The sequence below is a fragment of the Chrysemys picta genome, chromosome 1, assembly GCF_011386835.1.
Source record: "Chrysemys picta bellii isolate R12L10 chromosome 1, ASM1138683v2, whole genome shotgun sequence".
Taxonomy (NCBI): domain Eukaryota; kingdom Metazoa; phylum Chordata; order Testudines; family Emydidae; genus Chrysemys; species Chrysemys picta.
Window position 1 is genome coordinate 4,078,491 of NC_088791.1, and position 23,104 is coordinate 4,101,594.

Sequence of the window (23,104 nt, forward strand, 5' to 3'; positions counted from 1 at the left end):
GAAATTAAAGAGGCTAGGACTCTTCAGCTTGGAAAAGAGGAGACTAAGGGGGGATATGATAGCGGTATATAAAATCATGAGTGATGTGGAGAAAGTGGATGAGGAAAAGTTATTTACTTATTCTCATAATACAAGAACTAGGGGTCACCAAATGAAATTAATAGGCAGCAGGTTTAAAACAAATAAAAGGAAGTTCTTCTTCACGCAGCGCACAGTCAACTTGTGGAACTCCTTACCTGAGAAGGTTGTGAAGGCTAGGACGATAACAGAGTTTAAAAGAGAACTGGATAAATTCATGGTGGTTAAGTCCATTAATGGCTATTAGCCAGGACGGGTAAGGAATGGTGTCCCTAGCCTCTGTCTGTCAGAGGGTGGAGATGGATGGCAGGAGAGAGATCACTTGATCGTTACCTGTTAGGTTCACTCCCTCTGGGGCACCTGGCATTGGCCACTGTCGGTAGACAGGATACTGGGCTAGATGGACCTTTGGTCTGACCCAGTACGGCCTTTCTTATGTTCTTATGTTCTCCTGAGCAGCCTCTTGAGAGGGGCCTTGTCCAAGGCTTCGTGACAGTCCAACGTCAGCACGGCATTGTTATTGTTTGTACTGTTGCCCCTTTCCGACCCGAGCGGCTAGTCAAAAAGTCCCGGGGCCCCGGGGACGTTCCAGCTGGCAGAGGATGGAATCGGGTATTTTCTTTGATGCAGTTCTGTTGGTTTCCAAAGAATGTACCAAGTGCTGCGGCTCTGAGTCCAGAAGGAAACTGAAAGCAGGAAACAGCATCTTTTGCTCACAGCACCAAGAGCGCTCGTCTCATTCCAGGTTTCTTCCAGCGTCAGCCACTGTGCTTGCAGCTGTTCTTTTACACTCGCCCTCTCGGTCTGTCGCAGTTGGCTCCGTTCTGCCTTCCCACACGCAGCCCTACCCAGAACAATATGCAGCCAAACGCTCCTGGGTGTGTTCACACACTCGTTTCCCCATAGCAACGTTCCAGCCAGCTCCTAACAGTGCGATTGTAGCACCCAGCAGGTTGCGCCAAGGACCGGGACCCCACTGCGCTAGGCACTGTACGTACACCGGACAAAACGATGGGCCGTGCCCCAAATTGCTGACACTCTAATACAGGGGTCGGCGATCTTTCAGAAGTGGTGTGACGAGTTTTCATTTATTCACTCTAATTTAAAGTTTCGGGTGCCAGTGATACATTTTAACATTTTTAGAAAGTCTCTTTCTATGTCTATAATATATAACTAAAGTATTGTTGTATGTAAAGTAAATAAGGTTTTTAAAACGTTTAAGAACCTTCATTTAAAATTAAATTAAAATGCAGAGCCCCCCGGATCGGTGACCAGGACCTGGGCAGTGTGAGTGCCACTGAAAATCAGCTCATGTGCCACCTTTGGCACGCGTGCCATAGGTTGCCAGCCCTGCTCTAATAAGACAGAGGTTCTCAACCAGGAGCGTGCGCCCCGTCTACATGACAGACAGGGGTCTCAGCGCACCAGCAGCCTCACCATCGTCATGTTTCGTGTGGGCATCATGGCAGAGGAGAGCTTTAATGAGGGCTCTGAAGGCAGCTGACAAGGTGGCTTTGTGGATGCTTCCAGGGATCTCCCATCCATGAAGGGCAGCATGGGAGAAAGCACAAAGGGGCTTGCTGGCAAAGTTGACAAGGGAGCGATGGAGGCTGATGCCAGGGGCCGATCGAAGGCAGGCGTCAGATAGTGAATGAGGCCTGAGCTGCACTTGAAAGTCAGTCTGGTGGAACTATATTGCCTAGGGGGTGTAATTTTTTTTAACCACTATAGTGATACCAGTAGTGTGGACACAGTTATACCAGTATAAAGGTGCCTTGTACGGGTACAATCACCCTGCTCATGCAGGAATTGCTATATTGATATCAAGTACCCGTCTAGCAGCATAAATGCTTCTCCACTAAGGAGTGACAAAGAGTCCTGTGGCACCTTAGACTAACAGACATATTGGAACTTAAGCTTTCGTGGGTGAATATTCACATCTGACGAAGTGGGTATTCACCCACGAAAGCTCATGCTCCAATACGTCTGTTAGTCTATAAGGTGCCACAGGACTCTTTGCCGCTTTTTACAGATTCAGACTAACACGGCTACCCCTTTGATACTCTCCACTAAGGGGCTCCTACTGGTTTAATTACACCGGTAGAGTTCAAGTGATACAACTGCGTAGTGCAGACAAGGCCTGAGAGACGATAAGGGGGATGAGGCTGGGCCGTGAAGGGGCTCAACCATGCAGAGAAGCTGTGCGAGAGAAGAGGGAGCTGGGGGAGACATGGCCAAAAGGCAAACGGTCTTTGCAGCGGCGTTCAGCCTGGCTGGGAGTGGGGCAGGATGGCATTTGTCAAGGCCAGAGAGCAGGACGTTGCAGGGAGCGAGACGGCGAGAGGGTTGGCTGGGTGGATGGCCGGGAAAGGATGGATCTCAGAGCTATTATGCAGAAAGCAATGGCAAGATTCAGAGGCCCCCAGGGCTGGGAGGACCTAAAGAGGGCGAAGTGCAAGATGACCCCCAGGCTACGGCCTTGTGTGCCGCAGGCGGGTGGTGCTGTCCAGAGAGAATGAGAAAGGAGGCGGGGGAGGGCTTGGGGTGAAAGAGTAAGTGCTCTGGGTTAGCCAGGTGGAGCCTGAACTTCCTGATCTTCCTCCGAAATGCCTGGGCCTGTGACAAGGCCTCTAGCTCCGCAGGGCCCGCTCGGCTGGGTTGGCCTCGCCCCTGCCCTGGTGCGACCCCCTGCCTGGGGCACGGGACAGGCCACTGGCTTGTGCCTCTCAGGGACACAGCTAGAGTTCTCTACATCAGCAACAGGATCCTTCTCCCACCCCCACCCCTCCTGCAGCTGTCATCCCCCCCCTTCCCCCGCCAGCTGTCGAAGGCTCACACATTAATTGCTTTCCCAGAAGCTACTTCCAAGCAATGAGAGTTTGGCCCAGGGCTAGTTAACTGGTGACTCATTGCGCCCTGGGGTCAGCACTTTTTCGGGCAGGTTCTGACCAGTCCTAGGCCCTCCTTGCGTAACTCGGGGGGGTTTATAAACCCAGAGATGCCTGCCCCAGCCCCAGAGACTGCAGAGCTCCCCTCCTCACACACTCTCCTCCTCCGGGGCTGCCAGGGTGAGGAGCCGGGATGAAGGTCGTACGCATGGTGAGTAGGGAGAGGCAGACTGGCCTGGGATCTGAATCCTAGAGGTAGCAGACGAAAAGCCATGGGGTCACTCCCGTCCTGCCCAGCCATCGTCCCCCCACCTCCCATCCTCCAGGTCCAGATTGTGCCCGGCGTCCATTCGCCAGGGCTAGGCCCTGGCTAGTTTTCAGTGGCCTAAGAGACCAGGCTCCCACTGATTCCACCGGGGACATGACTCACCAGCCCACCACCAGCCCTGCTGGCAGGAAGGTTTTCCTGTGGTTCCCCTGAGATTTTCCTTTGCTGGGTTTGGTCCCACGGCTCCCTCTGGCTCCTCTATGTACACACCCCACTGTACCCCCCCACCCCCATGCAGAGCTTGCATCTTCCACTCGATCCCCCATATGCAGAGAGACCATTGGATCCTCTGTGTTCAGACCCCACTGGACCCTGCTGGATCCCACACACTGCTTCTCATCTGATCCCCTATGCACAGGCCCGACTGTCCGTGCACAGACCCCGTCACACCCCTGCACACACAGACCCTGCAGGTTCCCCGGTGTGTGCAGCTGCTCCTAGTCGATCCCGTACATATAGGTCCTGCCTTCCCCCACTGGCTCCCACGTGTACAGATCTGCCGGATTTGCTGTGCCCAGGTGCGAGGGGACGCACTGGGCTCAGGGTCCAGCCACTTCTCCTTGATCTCATAGCAGTGCCAGGCACACTTGCCCACCTCTCACCCTTATGCTTGGGCCCTACAAGAGTTTGCTAGAGGATAGGGGGATACGTGATCGCCCCATCTCAAAAATGACACGTTGGAATTGGAAAAGGTGCAGAGAAGGGCAACAAGCTTCCATAGGAGGATGAAAAAGACTGGGCCCGTTCATCTTTGAAAAGAGATTACTAAAGTGGGATATGATAAAGGGCTGTAAAATCATGACTGGTGCGTGAATAAGGAAGTGTTATTTACCTGTACACAAGAACCTGATGAACTTAATAGGCAGCAGGTTTAAAACAAAAGGAAGTACTTCTTCTTACAGCACACAGTTAACCTGTGGAACTCATTGCCATGGGATGTTGTGAAGGCTAAAAGTATAACTGGGTTCAAAAAAGAATTAGATCAGTTCCTGGGGAACAGGCCCATTAATGGCTTTTAGCCAAGATGTTCAGGGACACAACCCCATGCTCTGGGTGTCTCTAAACCTCTGACTGCCAGAACCTGGGACTGGACAACAGGGGATGGATCACTCAGTAATTGCCCATTTCTGTTCATTCCTGCTGAAGCATCTAGCACTGATCACTATTGGAAGATAGGATACTGGGATAGATGGACCATTGTTCTGACCCATGGCAATGAGTTCCACAGGTTAACTGTGTGCTGTAAGAAGAAGTACTTCCTTTTGTTTTAAACCTGCTGCCTATTAATTTCATCAGGTTCTCGTGTACAGGTAAATAACACTTCCTTATTCACACACCAGTGATGATTTTACAGCCCTTTATCATATCCTGCTCTTCTGTTCTTATGACATAAGTAGTGACATCTCTGTACCTTTCCTCAGCATATATTTTTGACAGGTTTCCAACTCCCCTTCCCCCATGATATTGTCCCAATTAGACTTCAGCATTAGATTGCACGTCCCTCTTTTTGGTCCAATGAGTTGGCTGTATGGTTCTGGAAGTCCCTCCTATCATGTCCTCCCTTTCCAGGACCCCTAGGCTTCCCTTCGAGCCATGTGTGCATTTACGGTGCCATGGGCCCTGTTGGGAAAAAAAACGAGATTTTAAAAAAATGTTAATTAATTCATCCTTCTGGAATCATTAAAAATAAATGACTAAATATAGATTTCATGCCTTTCGCTCATTTTAGAAAAAATATGCTTTTTATGCCATTACTACAATTCTAAATAAAGCTGATTCAATAATTGTTTGAAAGTGCTAGCAAAATTCTCAATACATATGTGCAAGAGGTTTAATAACAAAGGAATAAATGTATCTATCCCCAGCCAGCCCCTCTATCTATCTATCTCTCTCTCTCTCTATCTATCTCTCTATCTATCTATCCCCATACACCCCATCTATCTATCTCTCTATCTATCTAATGCATTTTCCTTTATTTTAGAGAAAAATATGCATGTATATAATTAGTTCAATTCTAAACAAATTAAACACTTGCAAAAAGGGTTAGTAACAGAGGAACAAAGAAGTGTTTATAGATAGATAGATAGATAGATAGATAGATAGATAGATGGGGTGTATGGAGATAGATAGATAGATAGATAGATAGATAGATGGGGTATGTATAGATAGATAGAGGGGGTGTATGGGGATAGATAGATAGATAGATAGATAGATAGATAGATAGATAGATAGATAGAGGGGGTGTATGGGGATAGATAGATAGATAGATAGATAGATAGATAGATGGGGTGTATGGGGATAGATAGATAGATAGATAGATAGATAGATAGATAGATAGATAGATAGATGGGGTGTATGGGGATAGATAGATCGATAGATAGATCGATAGATAGATAGATAGATAGATAGATGGGGTGTATGGGGATAGATAGATAGATAGATAGATAGATAGATAGATAGATATAGATAGCCTCATGCATTTTCCTCATTTTTAGAGAAAATATTCTTTTAAGCAGTTAGTACAATTCTAAATAAATTAAACACACCACACTCTCCTTTGTGGCTGCTATTTAACAAATTAAAGCCGAACTGCAGAGCGCCCTGGTTTAAAGTCTCCCAAAACTCCTGAGAAAAGCACCATGAGGAAAAAGTTATTTTCTTTGAAATCTTCCTGGCCGTTTTGTCATTGTGTCGCTAGGTAACATAAGTATCTAAGTGTGAAGCCCAGTAACAAGGCTATGCAGGTCCTGCAGGATTGCCGTTCCACCTCCCAAATTCCTCTCTCCACACCAAGCACTGAAAGGATAATGCTAAAGTTACTGTCTGATATACAGACACTCTTGCATAGCAGAAAGACTTTCCCGGTTTTGCAACCCTCCAACGTAACACAACTGAGAACTTTATGTAAACGGGGGATGGTCCTGCTATTGTGGGGAACTTTCCTGGCTTATACAAGACCCGGGGAAGTGGGCTAGCGAAAGGGTCTGAGTCCTCGCTCCCACTCCCTTTACCCAGAGCCCTGCCTGACCTCGAGGGCTCCCCTTCCACTCTCCTGTGTGGCAGAGTCCTCCTAACCCCAACAAGGCTGGGCCCAGGATTCCTGGGGGTCTCGACCCCCAACCTTGTCGTGATCACTTAGGGCAGGGGCTAGGGTGTCCCCTCTCCAAGGGGCTCTCTCTGCACTGGACACTTCCCTGACCCCCTGATCATTACACACAGTTCAAAGCAAATACAATTTATTAAACAGCAACCAATTTAAAAAAACAAGGAAAAAACAGGAAAGGAAAACCTGTCACCCCGCTCTGTGGCACGGGGACGTCACAGCCAGCGTCTCTGCAATGTCAGGGAAAGTCAGTCAGTTCCTCACACACGTCCCAGGCCCCTGCCCAGTCCCTGGCTGTGCAGTAGGGACGCTGCGGGTCGGACACTTGCTCTGGCGGTGACCACACGATCTCAGGCTCTAGGTGGCAGGACCCTTCTTCCCAGCATCGCCCCCGCCCTGTCGGGGTTACGATCCCCCCAAGTCTGGCCTGCAGAGCCTCTTGGCTGGGGGGCATCTCCCTGCGCTGGGCCCACTGCCCAGGGTCCCCCTCCTCTTCCTGGCTGCTCCCCGCACCCGGCTCCGGACGGCTCCAGCCCCAGCTCCACTCGGCCTCAGCTCGGCTGCGGCTGCTGCTCCGCCTTCAGCTCCCTGGGCTGCTTCTCTGGCCCCCCTGGCTCCAGCTCTGCTCCCGGCACAGGTCTGCTCTGTGGGCTGCTTCTGTGACTGCTCCCAGCTCTGACCTGCCTCCTGGGCGGCTTGTCTGCCCCTCTGGCTGGCCCGGCTCCGCTCCCCAGCTCAGCTCCAGCCCCCGCTCTCTCCTTAGCTCAGCCCCACTCTGTCCGCCCCAGGCAATTCCAGCTCGCACCCCCCTGGCCTCCTGACTCCCTGATTAGCCTGGCCCCCTGTCAATCAGGCTGACCTGGAGCATTGGCCTCTCCCCATTGGTCCTGGGGACTGTCAGTCTCAGGCTCCTGATTTCCCATCAACCCTTCCCCTTTCTTTTGGTAGTGGGAGCTAGCCAATCAAAACACCCCCACTGAGTGTTAGTAAGGGGACAACAGTCCCCTTATATTTAGAAAACGATACACTCCGGGCACATGTGGACAGTCAGTGCATGCATCACAAGTGCACGGAAATAGAAACTGGACATATGCGGAGGACCATGCAAAGCCAGGATTAGCAACCGGTGTGTGCTGCCTGCATCTATCTATCTATCTATCTATCTATCTATCTATCTATCTATCTATCTATCTATCCCCAGACATCCCCTCTGTCTATAGGGGGTCATATGGGGGTCTATAACAGTTATTTCAGAGGAATCAAGAATAAAAACCAGGCAATCCCACTGTACATCCCCCAAAGCGTACACACGCATACTTGTTTTCCAGCCTTATTTTATACAACACACACACAGCCCGGCTTAAAGAAACTCTAACTGTGTAAAATTGGTCAATACACCCAGGCAGGAGACAAAATGCAGGCTTAGATGAAACTATCCCCACTCTATGTAAAAGAATTCATAACCCTTTTTACTTTTCTTTCCACAACTGCTGCCTGTTTTGTTAAGTTACCCCTGTAACTTGTTCAGAGTTTAAGGTGCCCGCATGGAATGTGTATTGATAAAACTTGGATCTAATAAATGAAAAAACAACAATGGAGTGTTCGGGAAACCCATATTTTAATATCTGGGAGGCAATGGATACAAACAAAATGTTCAGCGTCTCTGAAACAGTTTAATAATCAGTATTTTCACATTATTCACTTATTTGGCCCATTTAGCAAAATACAAAAAAGAAATGAAAAATCCTGAAACAGCCACAAACACCTACATTTTATCTAAGTTAGAGGCAAGAATTTGGCAGCCCGATAAAACCCAGCTGCAGAATTATCACACTCTGCTCTCCCAGCACCCTGTTGAACATCTGGTTTTGGGTCTGGCAAAAGCAGGCCGGGCGAACCCACTCGTGCCTTCAGAGACGGTGGTGTCCCGGTACTCCAAGGCCTCTGAGGAAACAGCGCTCAGCTGCTGAGGGATTTAAATACGAAACACAAGTCAGGTTTGATTTTAGTTTTTACACCACACTTTAAAACCTTTACACTTTGTGCCAGGAGGCCTCTTCGGCCTTTACGAAAAATTCACCTCAGGCTGGTCTTGCTCCACAGACCTTTTGTCGGGTGTGGGGGAACCAACTGCTCTAGCAAGTTCAGCAACCGTAGCCTGCTTCTCTCACCGCTGCCGCGCCTTTTGCGCCAGGGCCTTAAACATTCTTACGTGCAGCTTCCTAGATTAATAGATTCCAAGGCCAGAAGGGACCGTTGTGATCATCTCGTTTGATCTGCATAACACAGGCCAGAAAACATCCCCAAATAACTTACGCGTGCCTCGTCTCTTCCACCCCACTGTTTGAGTGACTTGGGGGTCTCCTGATTGAGTTTCAGAGCCTCAAACAACAGCGGGGCTCAGGAGTCATCTTCTGTTTCTCCTCCTTTGCCCCATCCTTGTGATTACTTTCATTGTCAGCTACCATGGTCTCATGGCTTGCCTGGCTTGGTGCCAGTGTGCCCTCTGCACCTTTTCCAGTTCTAATAGAGCTTTTTTGAGATGGGGCAACCAGAACTGTATGCACTATTCAAAGTGTGTGCGTACTATGGCTTTATATAGTGGCATAATGATATTTTCTGTTTTATCATCTATCCCTTTCCTAATAGTTCCCAACATTCCATTAGCCTTTTTTACCTCTGCTGCGCATTGAATGGATGTTCTCAGAGAACTATCCATGGTGACTCCAATATCTCTCTCTTGAGCAGTAACATCTAATTTAGACCCCATCATTTTGAATATATAGTTGGGATTATTTTTTCCAATGTGCATTACTTGGCACTTATCAATATTGAATTTCATCTGCTCACTTTGCCTAAGAACATTTGGTGTGGGAACTTGTCAAAGGCTTTCTGAAAGTCCAAGCACACTATATCCGCTGGATCACCCTTGTCCACATGCCTGTTGGCCCTCTCAAAGAATTCTACTAGATCGGTGAGGTATGATTTCCCTTTACAAAAGCTCTGTTTACTCTTTCCCAGCATATTGTGTTCATCTAATAATTTTGTTCTTTACTATAGTGTCAACCAATTTGCCTGTTCTGAAGTTTGGCTCACCAGCCTGTAATTGTGAGGATCGCCTCTGGAGCCTTTTTTAAAAACAGGTGTTACATTAGCTATCTTCCAGTCATCTGGGACAAAGCAATAGGTTACATTTAACAATTAGCAGTTCTGCAATTTCATATTCGAGTTTCATATTTGGTGCAAAATACCTCTGAGCTTTCCCGTTTTCTTCAAATCCACTCTTACATCATATCCTCTTTCACTTCAACAAAGCCTTTAATCCCTCCCAAACCCTTCTTCGTTAGGGCTTTAGTCACCATGATGCCTCTGTTTTCAATGATTTCTCAGGTCTATCAAATGCTGTCTTGTGTATTTATCTCTATCAAGTACCTAGGGTCACAGTTTGTGTACAACGTGAAGTTTGATATAAGAACTGGGGAATTATTTCTTGGGACCCCTTCAATGTGAGGACAACTATGTAATTTTTTTAATTGTTGCTTTGCAGATACTGCTACAATATATCACTGAGCATTTTTCTTGCCAGTTAGAAATGACCAAGCATGGCGTTTTGGTCTGTTATATATGCCCAGTGTATCTGATGCCCTTGTTAATGTAATTTATTTATTTCTCACTGCTATCCCCTTGGGGAAATGATTAGAAAGACTGGCAAAAGAAAGGTGGGGAGATAACACCTCAAGAGGCAGGGGAGAGCTTTTATGTTACATGTGCTCACTTGTGCTAAAGTATGACGACTGGCAAACAATGCATATAACATTGCTTCGCTAAATAAAGGTTCCAGACAGTTGTCAAAGTTTCCCATAAAAGCCAGGTCTGATGTCTTATCCTCGGGCCCTATTTCTGAATTATACTTTTTAAAGCCTGGGTTACTCTCTCTCTTTCTCTCTCTGTACGTAGCATGTAAGAAATACTTTCTAAAACATTAATTGGGGTTATTTTTTATGTCATTAGACCTTTGACTAAAAATAGTATGTTTAGTAGAAGGAGATGGAGAGGATGCAATTTTAGATACCAGCTATTAGCTCGAGAAAAATGGGGACTGTGAGGTTGGGGGCACATGTTTCTTCAGATAACCACTAAAAACTCAGAAAAATGAAAGGGGCAAGGGAAGGTGTCAGACGGGGAAACCTTTATCTCTGTCCTTCGGGCAGTTAGAAAGCCATGATTTAAAATTAGGGGTGTCAAGCAATTCAAAAAATTAATCATGATTAAAAAATTAATCGTGGCGTTAAACAATAATAAAATATCATTTATGTAAATAATTATTATTAAATAATAATTTTGGCTGTTTTCTAAATTTTAAAATATATTGATTTTAATTACAACACAGAATACAAAGTGCACAGTGCTTACTTTATATTTATTTTTGTTTACAAATATTTGCCCTGTAAAAAACAAAATAAATAGTATTTTTCAATTCACCTCATACTAGTACTGTACTGCAATCTCTTTATCATGAAAGTGCAACTTACAATTGTGGAATTATGTACAAAAAATAACTGCATTCAAAAATAAAACAATGGAAAACTTTAGCGCCTACGAGTCCACTCAGTCCTACTTCTTGTTCAGCCAATCGCTCAGACAAACAAGTTTGTTTACATTTGCAGGAGATAATGCTGCTTTCTTCTTGTTTACAATGTCACCTGAAAGTGAGAATAGGTGTTCTCACGGCACTGTTGTAGCTGGCGTCACAAGATATTTACGTGCCGGATGCACAAAAGATTCCTGTATCCCTTCATGCTTCAACCACCCTTCCAGGGGACATGAATCCATGCTGATGACGGGTTCTGCTTGATAACAATCCAAAGCAGTATGGACTGATGCATCTTCATTTTCATTATATGAGTCAGTTGCCACCAGCAGAAGGTTGATTTTCTTTTTTGGTGGTTTGGATTCTGTAGTTTCTGCATCAGCGTGTTGCTCTTTTAAGACTTCTGAAAGCATGCACCACACCCCATCCCTCTCAGATTTTGGAAGACACTTCAGATACGTAAACCTTGGGTCGAGTGCTGTAGCTATCTTTAGAAATCTCCCTTCTTTGGTACCTTCTTTGCATTTTGTCAAATCTGCAGTGAAAGTGTTCTTAAAAGGAACAACATGTGCTGGGTCATCATCCGAGCCTGCTATAACATGAAATATATGGCAGAATGTGGGTAAAACAGAGCAGGGGACGTACAATTCTCCCCCAAGGAGTTCAGTCATAAAATAAACACATTATTTTTTTAATGAGCATCATCAGCATGGAAGCATGTCCTCTGGAATGGTTGCCGAAGCATGAAGGGGCATACGAAGGTTTAGAATATCTGGCTACAAAATTGCCATGTGAACGTCTGTTCTCACTTTCAGGTGACATTGTAAATAAAAAGCAGGCAGCAGCATCTCCCGTAAATGTAAACAAACGTGTTTGTCTGAGCGATTGGCGGAACAAGAAGTAGGACTGAGTGGACTTGTAGACTCTAAAGTCTTACATTGTTTTGTTTTGGAGTGCAGTTATGTAACAAAAAAAAATCTATATTTTTAAATTGCACTTTCACGATAAAGAGATAGCACTACAGTACTTGTATGAGGTGAATTGAACAATACTATTTATTTTGTTTATCATTTTTAAAGTGCAAATATTTGTAATAAAGATAATATCCAGTGAGCACTGTACATTCTGTATCCTGTGTCAAGTATCAGAGGGGTAGCCGTGTTAGTCTGAATCTGTAAAAAGCAACAGAGGGTCCTGAGGCACCTTTAAGACTAACTTGCGTCTGACGAAGTGGGTATTCATCCACGAAAGCTTATGCTCCAATACTTCTGTTAGTCTTAAAGGTGCCTCAGGACCCTCTGTTGCTTTGTATCCTGTGTTGTAATTGCAATCAATATATTTGAAAATGTAGCAAAACGTCCACAAATATTTAATACATTTCAATTGGTATTCTACTGTTTAACAGTGCGATTAAAACTGCGATTAATCTGGAACCCACATAGGGTAGCATCAAACACAGCCCATACTCGATGGGGACCCCATCCTGAAATAAATCTTTCCCGAATGCCCCTTCTGCCCTTCAAACAACCCCCAATCTTGCCAAGTCATCATCAGAAACAAGCTCCCCATAGACTAGGACCCACCAATGCCAAGTGGCACCAGACTCTGCCAGAACAACAGATGCAAAATGTGCAGGCAAATCTCCACTGTCATGATAATCAACATCCCCCATAACACACCTTTCAAAATCCATGGGTCCTGCACATGCCTATCACAACCTGCGGGGTACCTCATCCAGGAGCGGCGGAAGCCCCCTAAAAATGGGGGGGCCCACCGCCGCCCGAACTGTGGTCCTGCCCTGCCCCTTACCCCTGAGGCCCTGCCCCTTCCCCAGGGTTGGGTTGAGGTTCAATTCATGTAGACAAAATTTTACTAAAATCACAAGGCCTCTTTACTGTGGAAGCCAGTAGGGGCTGATTGCCATTTGGGAGAACAGGATAATGAAATACGTTACCTTGATGAGGAAATGGAATAGGGAAATTTGGGGGAAAAGCCTGGTACAGTACCATAGAAGGCTATGGGGATCAGAAAAACTTCTGACTGGTTCAGAAAAATGTGATGCATCCTAATATTTTATGATGTATGATTCTGCAAAAGGCCGTGTGGTTAAAGATGACTTGCTAATTGGCTCAGGCAGTGGGGTGTGGTTTGTCGCATACTCCTAGAGCCGGGAATTTTCGGTGGGGTAGATTCATAGGTTCATAGAGTTTAAGGGCAGAAGGGACCGTTAGACAGGGCGGGCCGTAGGGAAATGGCACCCTGGGTGAACTTGTATTTTGGTGCTCCAGCCTCCACTGCATCCCTGAGCTCCCCACCCATCCCCCAAGGCCTCCGTTGCCCCCCAACAATCTCCCCCATTGCCCCTGGCCTCCACTGCCTCCCCAGGCTCCCCACCCATTCCCCCATCACCCTAGCCCCCGCTGTCTCCTGAGGCTCCCCACCCCCTCCATCGCCCTTGACCCCCGCTGCCTCCCTCCCATTGGCCCAAGCTACCTTTCATGGCCTCGCACCTTAGGTTCAGCACGCTCCTTCCCTCTTGACCATGGCATCCTGGGTGATCGCCCACATTGCCCACCCGTAAGGCAAGCCCAGCCCTTAGATCATCTAACCTGACCTCCTGCATATCACAGCCCATTCACATTCACCCAGTTCCCCCTGTATGGAGCCCAATAGCGTGTGTTTCACTACAGCATAACTTGTGGTTTTTTGGCTAAAGTGAACCTTCCAGAAAGACAGCCAGTCTTGATCTGAAGACCTCCGAGATGGACAAACCACCCTGCCCTCCTTGGTAGTTCGTGCCAACGGTTAATCACCCTCACTCACTATGACAAAATGTGCCTTATTTCTAATCTGATTTGGTCTGTCTTCAGCTTCCAGCTGCTGGTTCTTGGTCTGCCTTTCTCAGCTAGATTACAGACCCCTTTAGGGCCCAATCTTTTCTCTCTACGAAGGTCCCTATACACTGGAACCAAGAGTCACCTTTCAACATCTTGTTGATGAGCTAAACAGGTGGTGCTCTTTATGTCTCTTTTTTCAAGGCATTTTCTTCCCCTCACCCCCCTTTGAGTTGTTTTTGTGGCTCTTTTCTGCATCTTCTTCAATTTTTAAACATCCTTTTAAAGTGTGGACCCCAGAAATGAGGATTGTGGAATCAAACATTTTATGTCATGATCACCGGGCCGCAGCAATCACCAACTTCTAGTCCAGTGATTAATTCATCTTTGTCCATCACTATGAGGTCCAAAATATTCACTTTCTGTTGCGTAAATGGCTTTTCTCATCTTTCTCCCGGCTCCCCCATCCCTTTTAAAAACTTTCTTGGCCATCTCTGAAAGGCAGCGGTAGAACAGCTAGACCCCGTACACACGTCATTAATCCTAAAGTTATATTTACAATTTCTATCAGGAATCCCTTGCAGCCTTTGTGCATGTGTTTAATTTATTTAGAAATGTTCTAACTGCGTACAAATATTTGTTTCTGAAAATCAGAAAAATGCATGATGTATATCATAGAAATATATATAAACATTTCTCATTTATTCCTCCGTTATTAAGTCTTTTTTGCATATATTTAATTTATTTAGAAAATTGAGCTAACTGCATAAGAGAAGACATACCTTTAAAATGAGGAAAAGTTATATATAGAACATAACCCTTCTCTTTTATTCCTTTGTTATTAAGACTTTTTACACATATTTATTCTATTTAGACTTGTACAATTACTTAATTTGACTAAATTTAGAATTGTACTAACAGCAAACGTGAGGATAATGCATGAGTGTATATAAAAATGTATTTTTCTCATATATATATATATTATTGCTCTGTTATTAAGCTTTGTTGCATGTATTTAATTTATTTAGACTTGTACTACTGTAGTGGTTGCGTACAATTATTTTATCAATTTGATTTAGATTTGTGCTAATTGCACACAAAGTATATTTTACACTAAAAATAAGGACGAAGCATGACATTTATATTTATTCGTTTATTTTGAATGATTCCAGTAAGGATACATTAAAAAATTTTTTTAAAAAAAATCTTGTTTTTCCCCCAAAATGGCTGAACGGCGCCATAAATGCACATGTGACCAAACCTGAAACCTAGGGGTCCTGGGAAAAGTAGGCAGGACTTCCAGAGCCATCTGGCCGTCTCATTGGACAAGAAGGAGGGGCATGCAGTCTAAAGCTGGAGTCTGATTGGTGGATTATAACAGCTGGGGGAGGGTCCGGGCATGGAAACCGGTCAGAGCTATAAGAACAGGAAAGGTGCAGATATCACTAGTGACACGGAGCTGGGCATTGGAGCGGGTTGGGAATTTGTCACTGGATCCTGCTTCCATCAGAAAATGCCGATTTGCTGAAGTTGAACTGTTCCATGGGAAAGTGTCAATGGCAACAAAACTTTGGCAGGAAGCAGGCGGGTCCCTTGCCTCTGCACATACTTCCCGGCTCTGCGGCAGCCTGCCTGGCAGTTGGCTGGGGAGTCCGGGCTTCCAGGGTTCCCAGCGCCGGCCAGCCCGGCAGGTGGGCGCTGGGGAACCAGGTGTCTGAGAGCTTCCAGTCTCACTGACTTGTGCTGTGGAACTGGGAGTCCACTGTGGAACACGGACAGACAGACACATGCCCAGACAGAGTGACGGACTAACGGACAGTTGGACAGACTGACACAGCATACAGACAGACATACCGCCTGGACATACAGTTTGATCTACTGAGGCAATAGCCCTTGGTATGGGTGACATGGCCGGGGCCGGGTGGGAGGGGGTGGCAGGGAGGGGAGCAGGAGGGCGCTACCCTCACTGGTCCCTCATGCGAAGCTTCCCTCACCCCAGGACGCAGACCCCTCTGAAGTTTACCGGCCGGAGGCAGGGGCTGAGGATGGCAAGCTGCAAACAGACTACAGGAATTACACGGTGAGCTCCCGCCGCCCTGTCGCCTGCCACCGGCTGTCTGGGACCTACCGGTGGGCATGGGCGTCAGTTCCCCACGTCTAGGCAGAGACAGGTCCCGGGGCTAGGCGCTCAGGCTGGAGCCGCTCTGCTCTGACCAACAGGCTGTCAATCCAGTGACCACAGCAACTGCACTCCCTGCTGGGGCTAGGAGGGGCCAAGGGAGAGGCCGGGGCTGGAATAGCCGAGAATCCCCTACAGCCAGCGCTCCCGTCCCACTCCCCACAGTGCCCCCTGCTGGGAGTGATCAGGATGGGAATAGCCGGGAGCTCCACCCACAGCCAGTGCCCCGCCCCCTCCCCACAGCGCCCCCTGCTGAGAGAGACTGGGACTGGAGTAGCCGGGAGTCCCCCATGGACAGTGGCCCCTGCTGGGAGTGACCAGGACTAGAGTAGCCGGGAGCTCCTCCCACAGCCAGCGCTCCTGTCCTGCTCCCCATGGCCAGAACTCCATATCTACCTCCTGTTGGAGAGGCTGGGGCTGGAGTAGCAGGCCTGGGCTCTCGTCTGAGTCACGGGTGTGTTGTTCCAGGCCGGGCCGCTGCTAGATCGCGTGTATAACACCTACCTGCTGATGCACACGCACCAGACCGTGGACTTTGTCCGGAAGAAGGTACGTCCCCTGGGGACGCACAGAGCCCCACCTGTGCCCCTCCAGCGCTGCTGACCCAGCCCCTCGAGACGCTCAGACAGCCCCTTCCTGAGAGGGGACTATGACTCTCCAGCGGTTGTGTCTAGCAAAGGGTTAGCCACAGCCCGGCTCCCCGGGAGCCCCCTCCCTGCCCTCCCCAGAGCCCCTTAGGGGATGCTGCTCCCCTGACAGTCCCTGGGAACCCCAGCCCACGGGAGCCCCCAGCCCAGCCCAGAGCCCCTTAGGGAACGCTGCTCCCCCGACTGTCCCTGGGAACCCCTGCCCACGGGAGCCCCCTCCCTCCCCCTCTCCAGCCCAGCGCCCCTTAGGGAACGCTGCTCCCTCGACAGCTCCTGGGGACCCCAGCCCACGGGAGCCCCCTCCCCCTCCCACCCCAACCCAGAGCCCCTTAGGGAATGCTGCTCCCCCGACAGTCCCTGGGAACCCCAGCCCATGGGAGCCCCCTCCCCTCCCCTCTCCAGAGCCTCTTACGGAATGCTGCTCCCCCGACAGTCCCTGGGAACCCCAGCCCATGGGAGCCCCCTCTCCTCCCCAGCCCAGAGCCCCTTAGAGAACGCTGCTCCCCCAACAGCCCCTGGGGACCCCAGCCAAGGGAGTGAAGCTGGTGCAGACATTCTCCCGCCCCATTTCTGGCCCCAGGAGCTGGCAGTGACCCCTGTGCTCAGAGCTGGGCCTCACCAGCTCCCCTGTCCCCAGGGCGCAGAGTACGGGGCCTGTGCCCAGCGCCGAATGAGCATCATGGAGGCCTTGGATTTACTGGACAACGTAGTGGATGAATCGGACCCGGACGTGGACTTTCCCAACTCCTACCATGCGTACCAGACTGCAGAGGGCATCCGCCGGGCCCACCCGGACAAAGGTAGGGCCAGTCCATGTGTGCGCCAGGACTGGGGGGCTTGGGTGCAGGATCCCAGCGGGGGTCTCCGCAGAGCCGGGTAGGTAGGGACCGACCCCCTTCCTGCTCCGGGACGAGAAACCAGCGTGGGCTTTTCTGCTGCTGAACAGCCCCGCCAGCGGGCTGCCCCCACCCCAGCCCCAGGCTGACCCCTCTCTGCTCTCTCTGTCACAGACTGGTTCCAGCTGGTCGGGCTGCTGCATGACATGGGCAAAGTCCTGGCCCTGGCCGGGGAGCCTCAGGTGAGCAGCCGCGGAGGCAGCGTGTGCTCCAGGCAGGGGAGTGGGTCGAATGCATCCAGCCCGACTGGTTACCCCTGTGTGACCCCTGGGGATCAGGCGGGGAGGGGGAGTGAGGGGGGCAATGCCCTAAGAGGCTAGCTGCATGCAGGCCACCTGCCAGAGAGCACGTCAGACACAGAGCCAGGGGGGCCAGAGGGGGTCGCCCCCCAGCCCCTGGCCAGCTCCTCAGCTGGGTGTTTCCAGGACAGCTGGTGCCCAGCTCAGAGCCCGACCAGCGGGACGGGCCAAGCACCCAGCAAGATTCAGAGGGAAGGGCTGCGTCCGTGGGTCCCATGGAGATCTGGAGCTACTGCAGTTAACGCTGATCTGTGGCTACGAGAGCCGAGGATGGGGCAGGTGTGGAGCAGTTACCCCCCCCCCCCTCAGCTACCCACTGAAGGGACCATGGTTGGAGCCAGGACCCTGGGTCAGGTGGCCCTCAGCTCGGCCATGGCTGGTGAGCCCTTTCCCCCCTGTTCTCTCTGCAGTGGGCTGTGGTGGGCGACACATTCCCCGTGGGCTGCAGGGTCCAGGAGTCTGTCGTCTTCAGCGACTCCACCTTCCACGACAACCCCGACACAAAAAACCCCCTGTACAAGTGAGTCCTACCCCTCCCCCCCTCCGCCCAGAGCACCTGAGCCCTGGGGGTCCCATCCCACTAGGAAGTGACCCCTAGGCACACCGCACCCTACAGGGCAGCCTCCCACTGGGATGGCTCTGCCCCAGGGCCGCCCCTACACCCAGCAGCCTCCCATGGTCTGCGGGCTGGAGCAGCAGAGAGCCGGGCCTGGGGTGGTGAGAGCAGCTGGGCATTGGGGTGGGTGAGGTGTAATCCCCCTTCAATGGCACAGCTGCAGTCCCGAGTCCCCGTAGTGCCCCACACAGGCGGATCTGGGTCCTGCCCTCCTTACCCCCCAGATGGGGGGCGCGAGGCTCAGTTTCCCCAACAATTAACACGCCGAGTCGGCCGATTGTTACCATGTTCTGCACCCGCCTGCAGGCACCTGCCCTGCCGGCTCCGAGCCAGCACTAGTGCCCTGTAGCCCTGCAGGGTGCTCCCCCAAGGAGAGGGGACGAGGCGGGAGGGCTGGGGCCCCGCCGGGAGCTCCGTTGACTGTCTCTCTCTCTTGCTCAGTACGGAGTATGGGATCTACCAGCCTCACTGCGGCCTGGCCAACGTGCTTATGTCCTGGGGCCATGACGGTAAGGGCGCGCCTGGCACGGGGCTCCTGGCTGCGGCCGAGGGCTGGGCCTGGCTCCAGAAGCCTCTTGGAGAACGGAGCCAGGGAGGGGGATTTGCTTCTAGGGCCCCTTCAGGGTGAGGGTCAATGCACCAGATCCCTGCTCCTGGAGCTCTCAGCTACCCTCTCCTCCTGGCTCTCCCTCATCTTGCTCCTAGGGGGCCTTCCCCTGCGCCTTGCGGTCAGTGTCCCATAGAGCTCCCTTTGCACTATTCCCCTTGTCCCAGGGGCCACAGCTGCACCCCCCCTTCCCACCTGCAGCTCCCAAACCCACCACCCTCTCCTATCCCATTGTCTCCACCCCCCACCTCCTGCACGTGGGGCCCTGCCTCCCTGACCCTCTTCTCACCTTGCTGCTCCCTTGGCCTGTGCACCCTCCCCCCCGCCAACAGCCTCCGCCAAAGAGCACCCGGGTATCAGAGGAACAAAATGCAGTCCAGGGGCAGCTCTCCAGACACACGATGCTCGGCCCCTGCCTACGGCAACCAGGATCTTCCCCCAGCGGCCCGTCCCTGTCCACAGGGGCTGAGGGCACTATGATGGAATACCCTTGCAAAGCATCTCTCCTGTTGCCGGCTAGCGGCTGAGCCACAGAGGATAGCAGCCTACTGCCAGTTAACAGAGGTGCTCCAGTAGGTAGTGCATGACTTGTGTATCCCCCGTTCACAGCTGGGGAAACAGAGGCACAGACTTGCCCAAGGTCCCATTGCAAATCACTGTCAGAGCCAGGAACAGAACGCAGGAGTTCTGCCCTCCCCCAGCCCTCAGGTGGCACGCCTACCCTGCTTTGCTGTCTCTGTGGCATTGTCAGCTCCTGCAATGGGTGCTCCATCCCCTGACTGATCTGCGCAGCGCCTGGCAGCGGGCTAATATTGTCAGATGTGGGCAGTGACCTTGGGTGCCCAGCAGGAGGCACCCGGGGCCTGGTTTTCCGCTGGGCGCACGGAGCTGTAGAGCTGCATGCAGTCTGTGCAGGTTCATTTCTGGCTGGCACAGCCGCCACGCGCCGAGCCGGGTAGGAGTATCCTGTGAGCAGAGAGGCTGGGACAGGGTGTTGGAGGTAGTCTGGGTGCCCGGGCTCGCAGGGCTAACACTGCTCTCTCCTCAGAGTACATGTACCAAGTCATGAAATTCAACAACTTTGCTCTCCCCCAGGAGGTAAGTGGCTGAGGATTTTTGGAGGGTTTTTTTGGGGTGTGTGTGTGTGTGTGTGTGTATGTGAGAAACAGGGGTATGTGGCCGTGAGAACTGATTCATGCCTGTCCCCGAGCTGAGCTAGGGGACTGTCTCCTGCCACCCCCAGGGACAGCATGCTGGCCATTTGCCCCATGGGCTGTCCCTGCTGTCCAGCTGGGTTATGCAACCGGAAGTCTTCACAGTCCTGTTCCTCTGCCTCCACCTGCTCCTTGATGCCCCGTTGGCACGGCGCTGATACCCCCTCCTGCAGGCTCTGAGGAGGAGGCACTAAAAGCCTTGGGGACACAAATGGGAGATTTGGCTCCAGGGATTGGAGGAGCCCCCTGGGCTGGGCTGTATCAGTTGGTGGGATGGGTGGGTCCGGGCCGATGCTGCCCCTCTCACCCCTTTCTCTTCTTGCAGGCTTTCTACATGATCCGCTTCCACTCGTTCTACCCCTGGCACACGGGCGGGGATTACATGCACCTGTGCAGCAACGAGGACCTGCGCATGCTGGCCTGGGTCAAGGAGTTCAAGTGCGTGCCCCAGCCCTGGGGCGGGCGGAAGGGGGCAGGGGCTGCTGAGCCAGCCACTGAGGTTGGGCATTGCGGCCATGCAAGCAAAGGCAGCAAATTTGAAACTGATAAAAGGAAATCTTCCCAACCCCCCAAACCAGGGAGTACCAGGGAGCTGTGGAACTCTCTGCCACATGAAGTTACTGAGGCCAAAAATTTAAGATTCACGCAGGCCTTGGACATTTTATGTGGACAATAGGAACACACATAGTTTTGATGCTAACATGTTTTTGCACCGATATTAAGCTTCTGGGCTTGAGCTGTGTTCCAATTATTAGAGAGCAGGAGGGGACTAATGTGGGATCCTCCCCTCCCCCCACCGTCTATTACAGGATGCTTGCAACTTCCTCTGGCACAGCTGATTTCCTCCCCTGTTGGAGACAGGATCCAGGGCTGGGGGGACCTGGGGACCGCTCCAGTCTGACAATCGCAGTGTTTGAGATTAATGGAAGAGAGAGAGGCTGGAGTCAGCAGGGAATGGGAGCAGGGCGGTGGCTGGGGAAGGGGGCAGGCACTCTGGCTGAGGGTCAGTGTCTAGGGACTGGCTTTGGCTAGGAGGCATACATGGAATGAGTTGCTGCACCCACAGGAAGCCCTGGAGAGCTAGCCCAGTTACAGACATGGGACAGCATTGATCATCCCCATGCCCCATGGGCTGGGGGGCAGATAGCAGCATTGGGGTGGATTAGCACTGCCTGCCTGGGATGTTTGCCCCCTTGCCATAGGGGAGCAGCTGAGCTGGTCCCCCTCCTGCTGCCAGGTTCCTGGGAGGTGAGCGGGGCAGGGACAGCAGAAGGGAAGCAGCCTAGTTCAGCCTTTGCTTTCTGCTCCCTGCAGCAAGTTCGATCTCTACACCAAGTGTGAGGATCTGCCTGACGTGACGCAGCTGAAGCCGTATTACCAGTCCCTGATTGACAAGTACTGCCCAGGCCAGCTGTGCTGGTGACCAGCCAAGCAAGCACCTGCCTGCTCCTGAGGTGCAGGCCCCTACCCTCAGCCGGCTGGAGGAGCTCAATCCCCGAGCACAACAGGAGCCAGCCTCCAGGCCCCGGGGAACAGCCACCCTCAGGGCTAGTTCTGCATTCCCCCACCACTCAGCCTGCAAGGAGGTCCCCTAGAGCTACTGCAGCTGGGCTGGGCTGCTCGGGGAGCCAGGGTCCCAGGCCGGGGAAGGCACATGCAGGTGGAAGCGGCGAGATGAGAAGGTTCTGCTCGCTGCCACATTTCTCATTCTGTTCCCTACTCCCGCTCGCTGAGGCCCGGGTACTGCAGAATGCCACACAGGCAAAGACCAAGCTGCAGCCACCACCTCCCCTCTTGGGGCCAGCCAAGCTGTCCCACCCCTCGCAAAGAGAGACCGCTCCCTCCCCCAACCTTTCCGGTTTGCCCCTTACTCTGCCCCTGTACAAGCCCACGCTGGCATCAGCAAGCAGCTGAAAGCCCCTGGCCCAGCTCAGAGCTTCTAGCACTCCACAGCCAGGGCTGGGTAGGGAAGAGCGTGTGTAATCTCCTATTCAACCGGAGCACCGCGGTGCTGGGGGGCGTTCTCAGAACTCAATAAATGGGTTGTTAGTGTACACGGTGCTGGATCTGTTACAGGCATACTGCAGAGCCCCACAGAACTCGCCTCACAGCAAGGGGGGGTGGGGGTACTGAGCTGATGCTGGGCCCCAGCCTCTCCCCACACACCATGTTGGGGCCACCTCTGTCTCATCTCCCCTGCTCCTCCTAGGGGGGCTGCTGCCACCATTGCCTCAGCATCTCTGCAACCAACCGCCTGCCCCTGCCCTTCCTCCTTCGCTACCAACACGCGCCCTGGCCTGGCCCCCAAGGCTCCAGCACACACTCCGAGCACCAGGCTGACCTGCTCGGAGCTGGATAACAGACGGCAGCACAGACCCCAGTAAGGAGTGGCACCTCTTCTTGCTGAGCCTTTGCCTGCGCTTGACTCCTCTCCCCCTACCCCCCTGCTTCTGACTCTGGCCTTTACCATCTACTCCAGCCCCAGCCCACCCGACGCTCTGGGCTCAGCCCAAGGCCCTCCTGCAGCTTGCCTCAATACCTGCTCTCTGGGCCTGCACACACAGCATCTCCTCCTGCCCCAAGGCTCCTTTGTTCTCCCCCAGGGCAGTGCAGGGGGCTGTCTAAGCGGGCAGTGAGAGGTCCATGGGCCCAGGGCACAAGCTGGGCCACTTGAAGCCAGGCAGGAGGCTAGAGCTGCAGAGAAAGGCAGCTGGCACTGCCCTGGCACGCTCAGCAGCCTGCAGGAGGTGGTACAGTAGGATGGAGGCCTGAGGTCCCAAGGCCAAAGAACATGGAGACTCTGCACTGAGACCATGGGCTAGAA

At 51.5% G+C, this 23,104-nt stretch overlaps 1 protein-coding gene and 1 long non-coding RNA gene across 3 annotated transcripts; one reads left to right on the forward strand and one right to left on the reverse strand.

Moving 5' to 3' along the window:
- The first annotated feature begins 3,057 nt into the window (after window positions 1-3,057).
- MIOX (myo-inositol oxygenase) lies at window positions 3,058-22,334 on the forward strand. Of its 2 annotated transcripts, none has more exons than XM_042860925.2 (10): window positions 3,058-3,177; window positions 15,822-15,902; window positions 16,470-16,550; window positions 17,229-17,448; window positions 17,659-17,726; window positions 18,254-18,363; window positions 18,901-18,968; window positions 20,115-20,164; window positions 20,606-20,718; window positions 21,595-22,334. In XM_042860925.2, exons 1-10 carry the CDS (start codon window positions 3,160-3,162, stop codon window positions 21,701-21,703), a joined length of 918 nt encoding a protein of 305 aa, XP_042716859.2. In that variant the 5' UTR covers window positions 3,058-3,159; the 3' UTR covers window positions 21,704-22,334. The 2 variants fall into 2 exon arrangements, with proteins under 2 accessions (XP_042716859.2, XP_023966485.2); XM_024110717.3 differs by having other exon boundaries at window positions 17,286-17,448.
- On the reverse strand, window positions 4,705-7,174 carry LOC122174744 (uncharacterized). The gene is made up of 2 exons (XR_006176996.2): window positions 6,584-7,174; window positions 4,705-4,914 (listed from the first exon to the last, which is right to left on the reverse strand). It is a non-coding gene; the product is annotated as an uncharacterized LOC122174744 (long non-coding RNA).
- Window positions 22,335-23,104: the final 770 nt, after the last annotated feature.

Bases quoted from the DNA above. Each gene is read 5' to 3' on its own strand.
- MIOX (XM_042860925.2), top strand. The intron at 17,449-17,658 runs GTAGGGCCAGTC...TCTCTGTCACAG, and splicing joins CCGGGCCCACCCGGACAAAG to ACTGGTTCCAGCTGGTCGGG. The intron at 17,727-18,253 runs GTGAGCAGCCGC...TTCTCTCTGCAG, and splicing joins CCCTGGCCGGGGAGCCTCAG to TGGGCTGTGGTGGGCGACAC.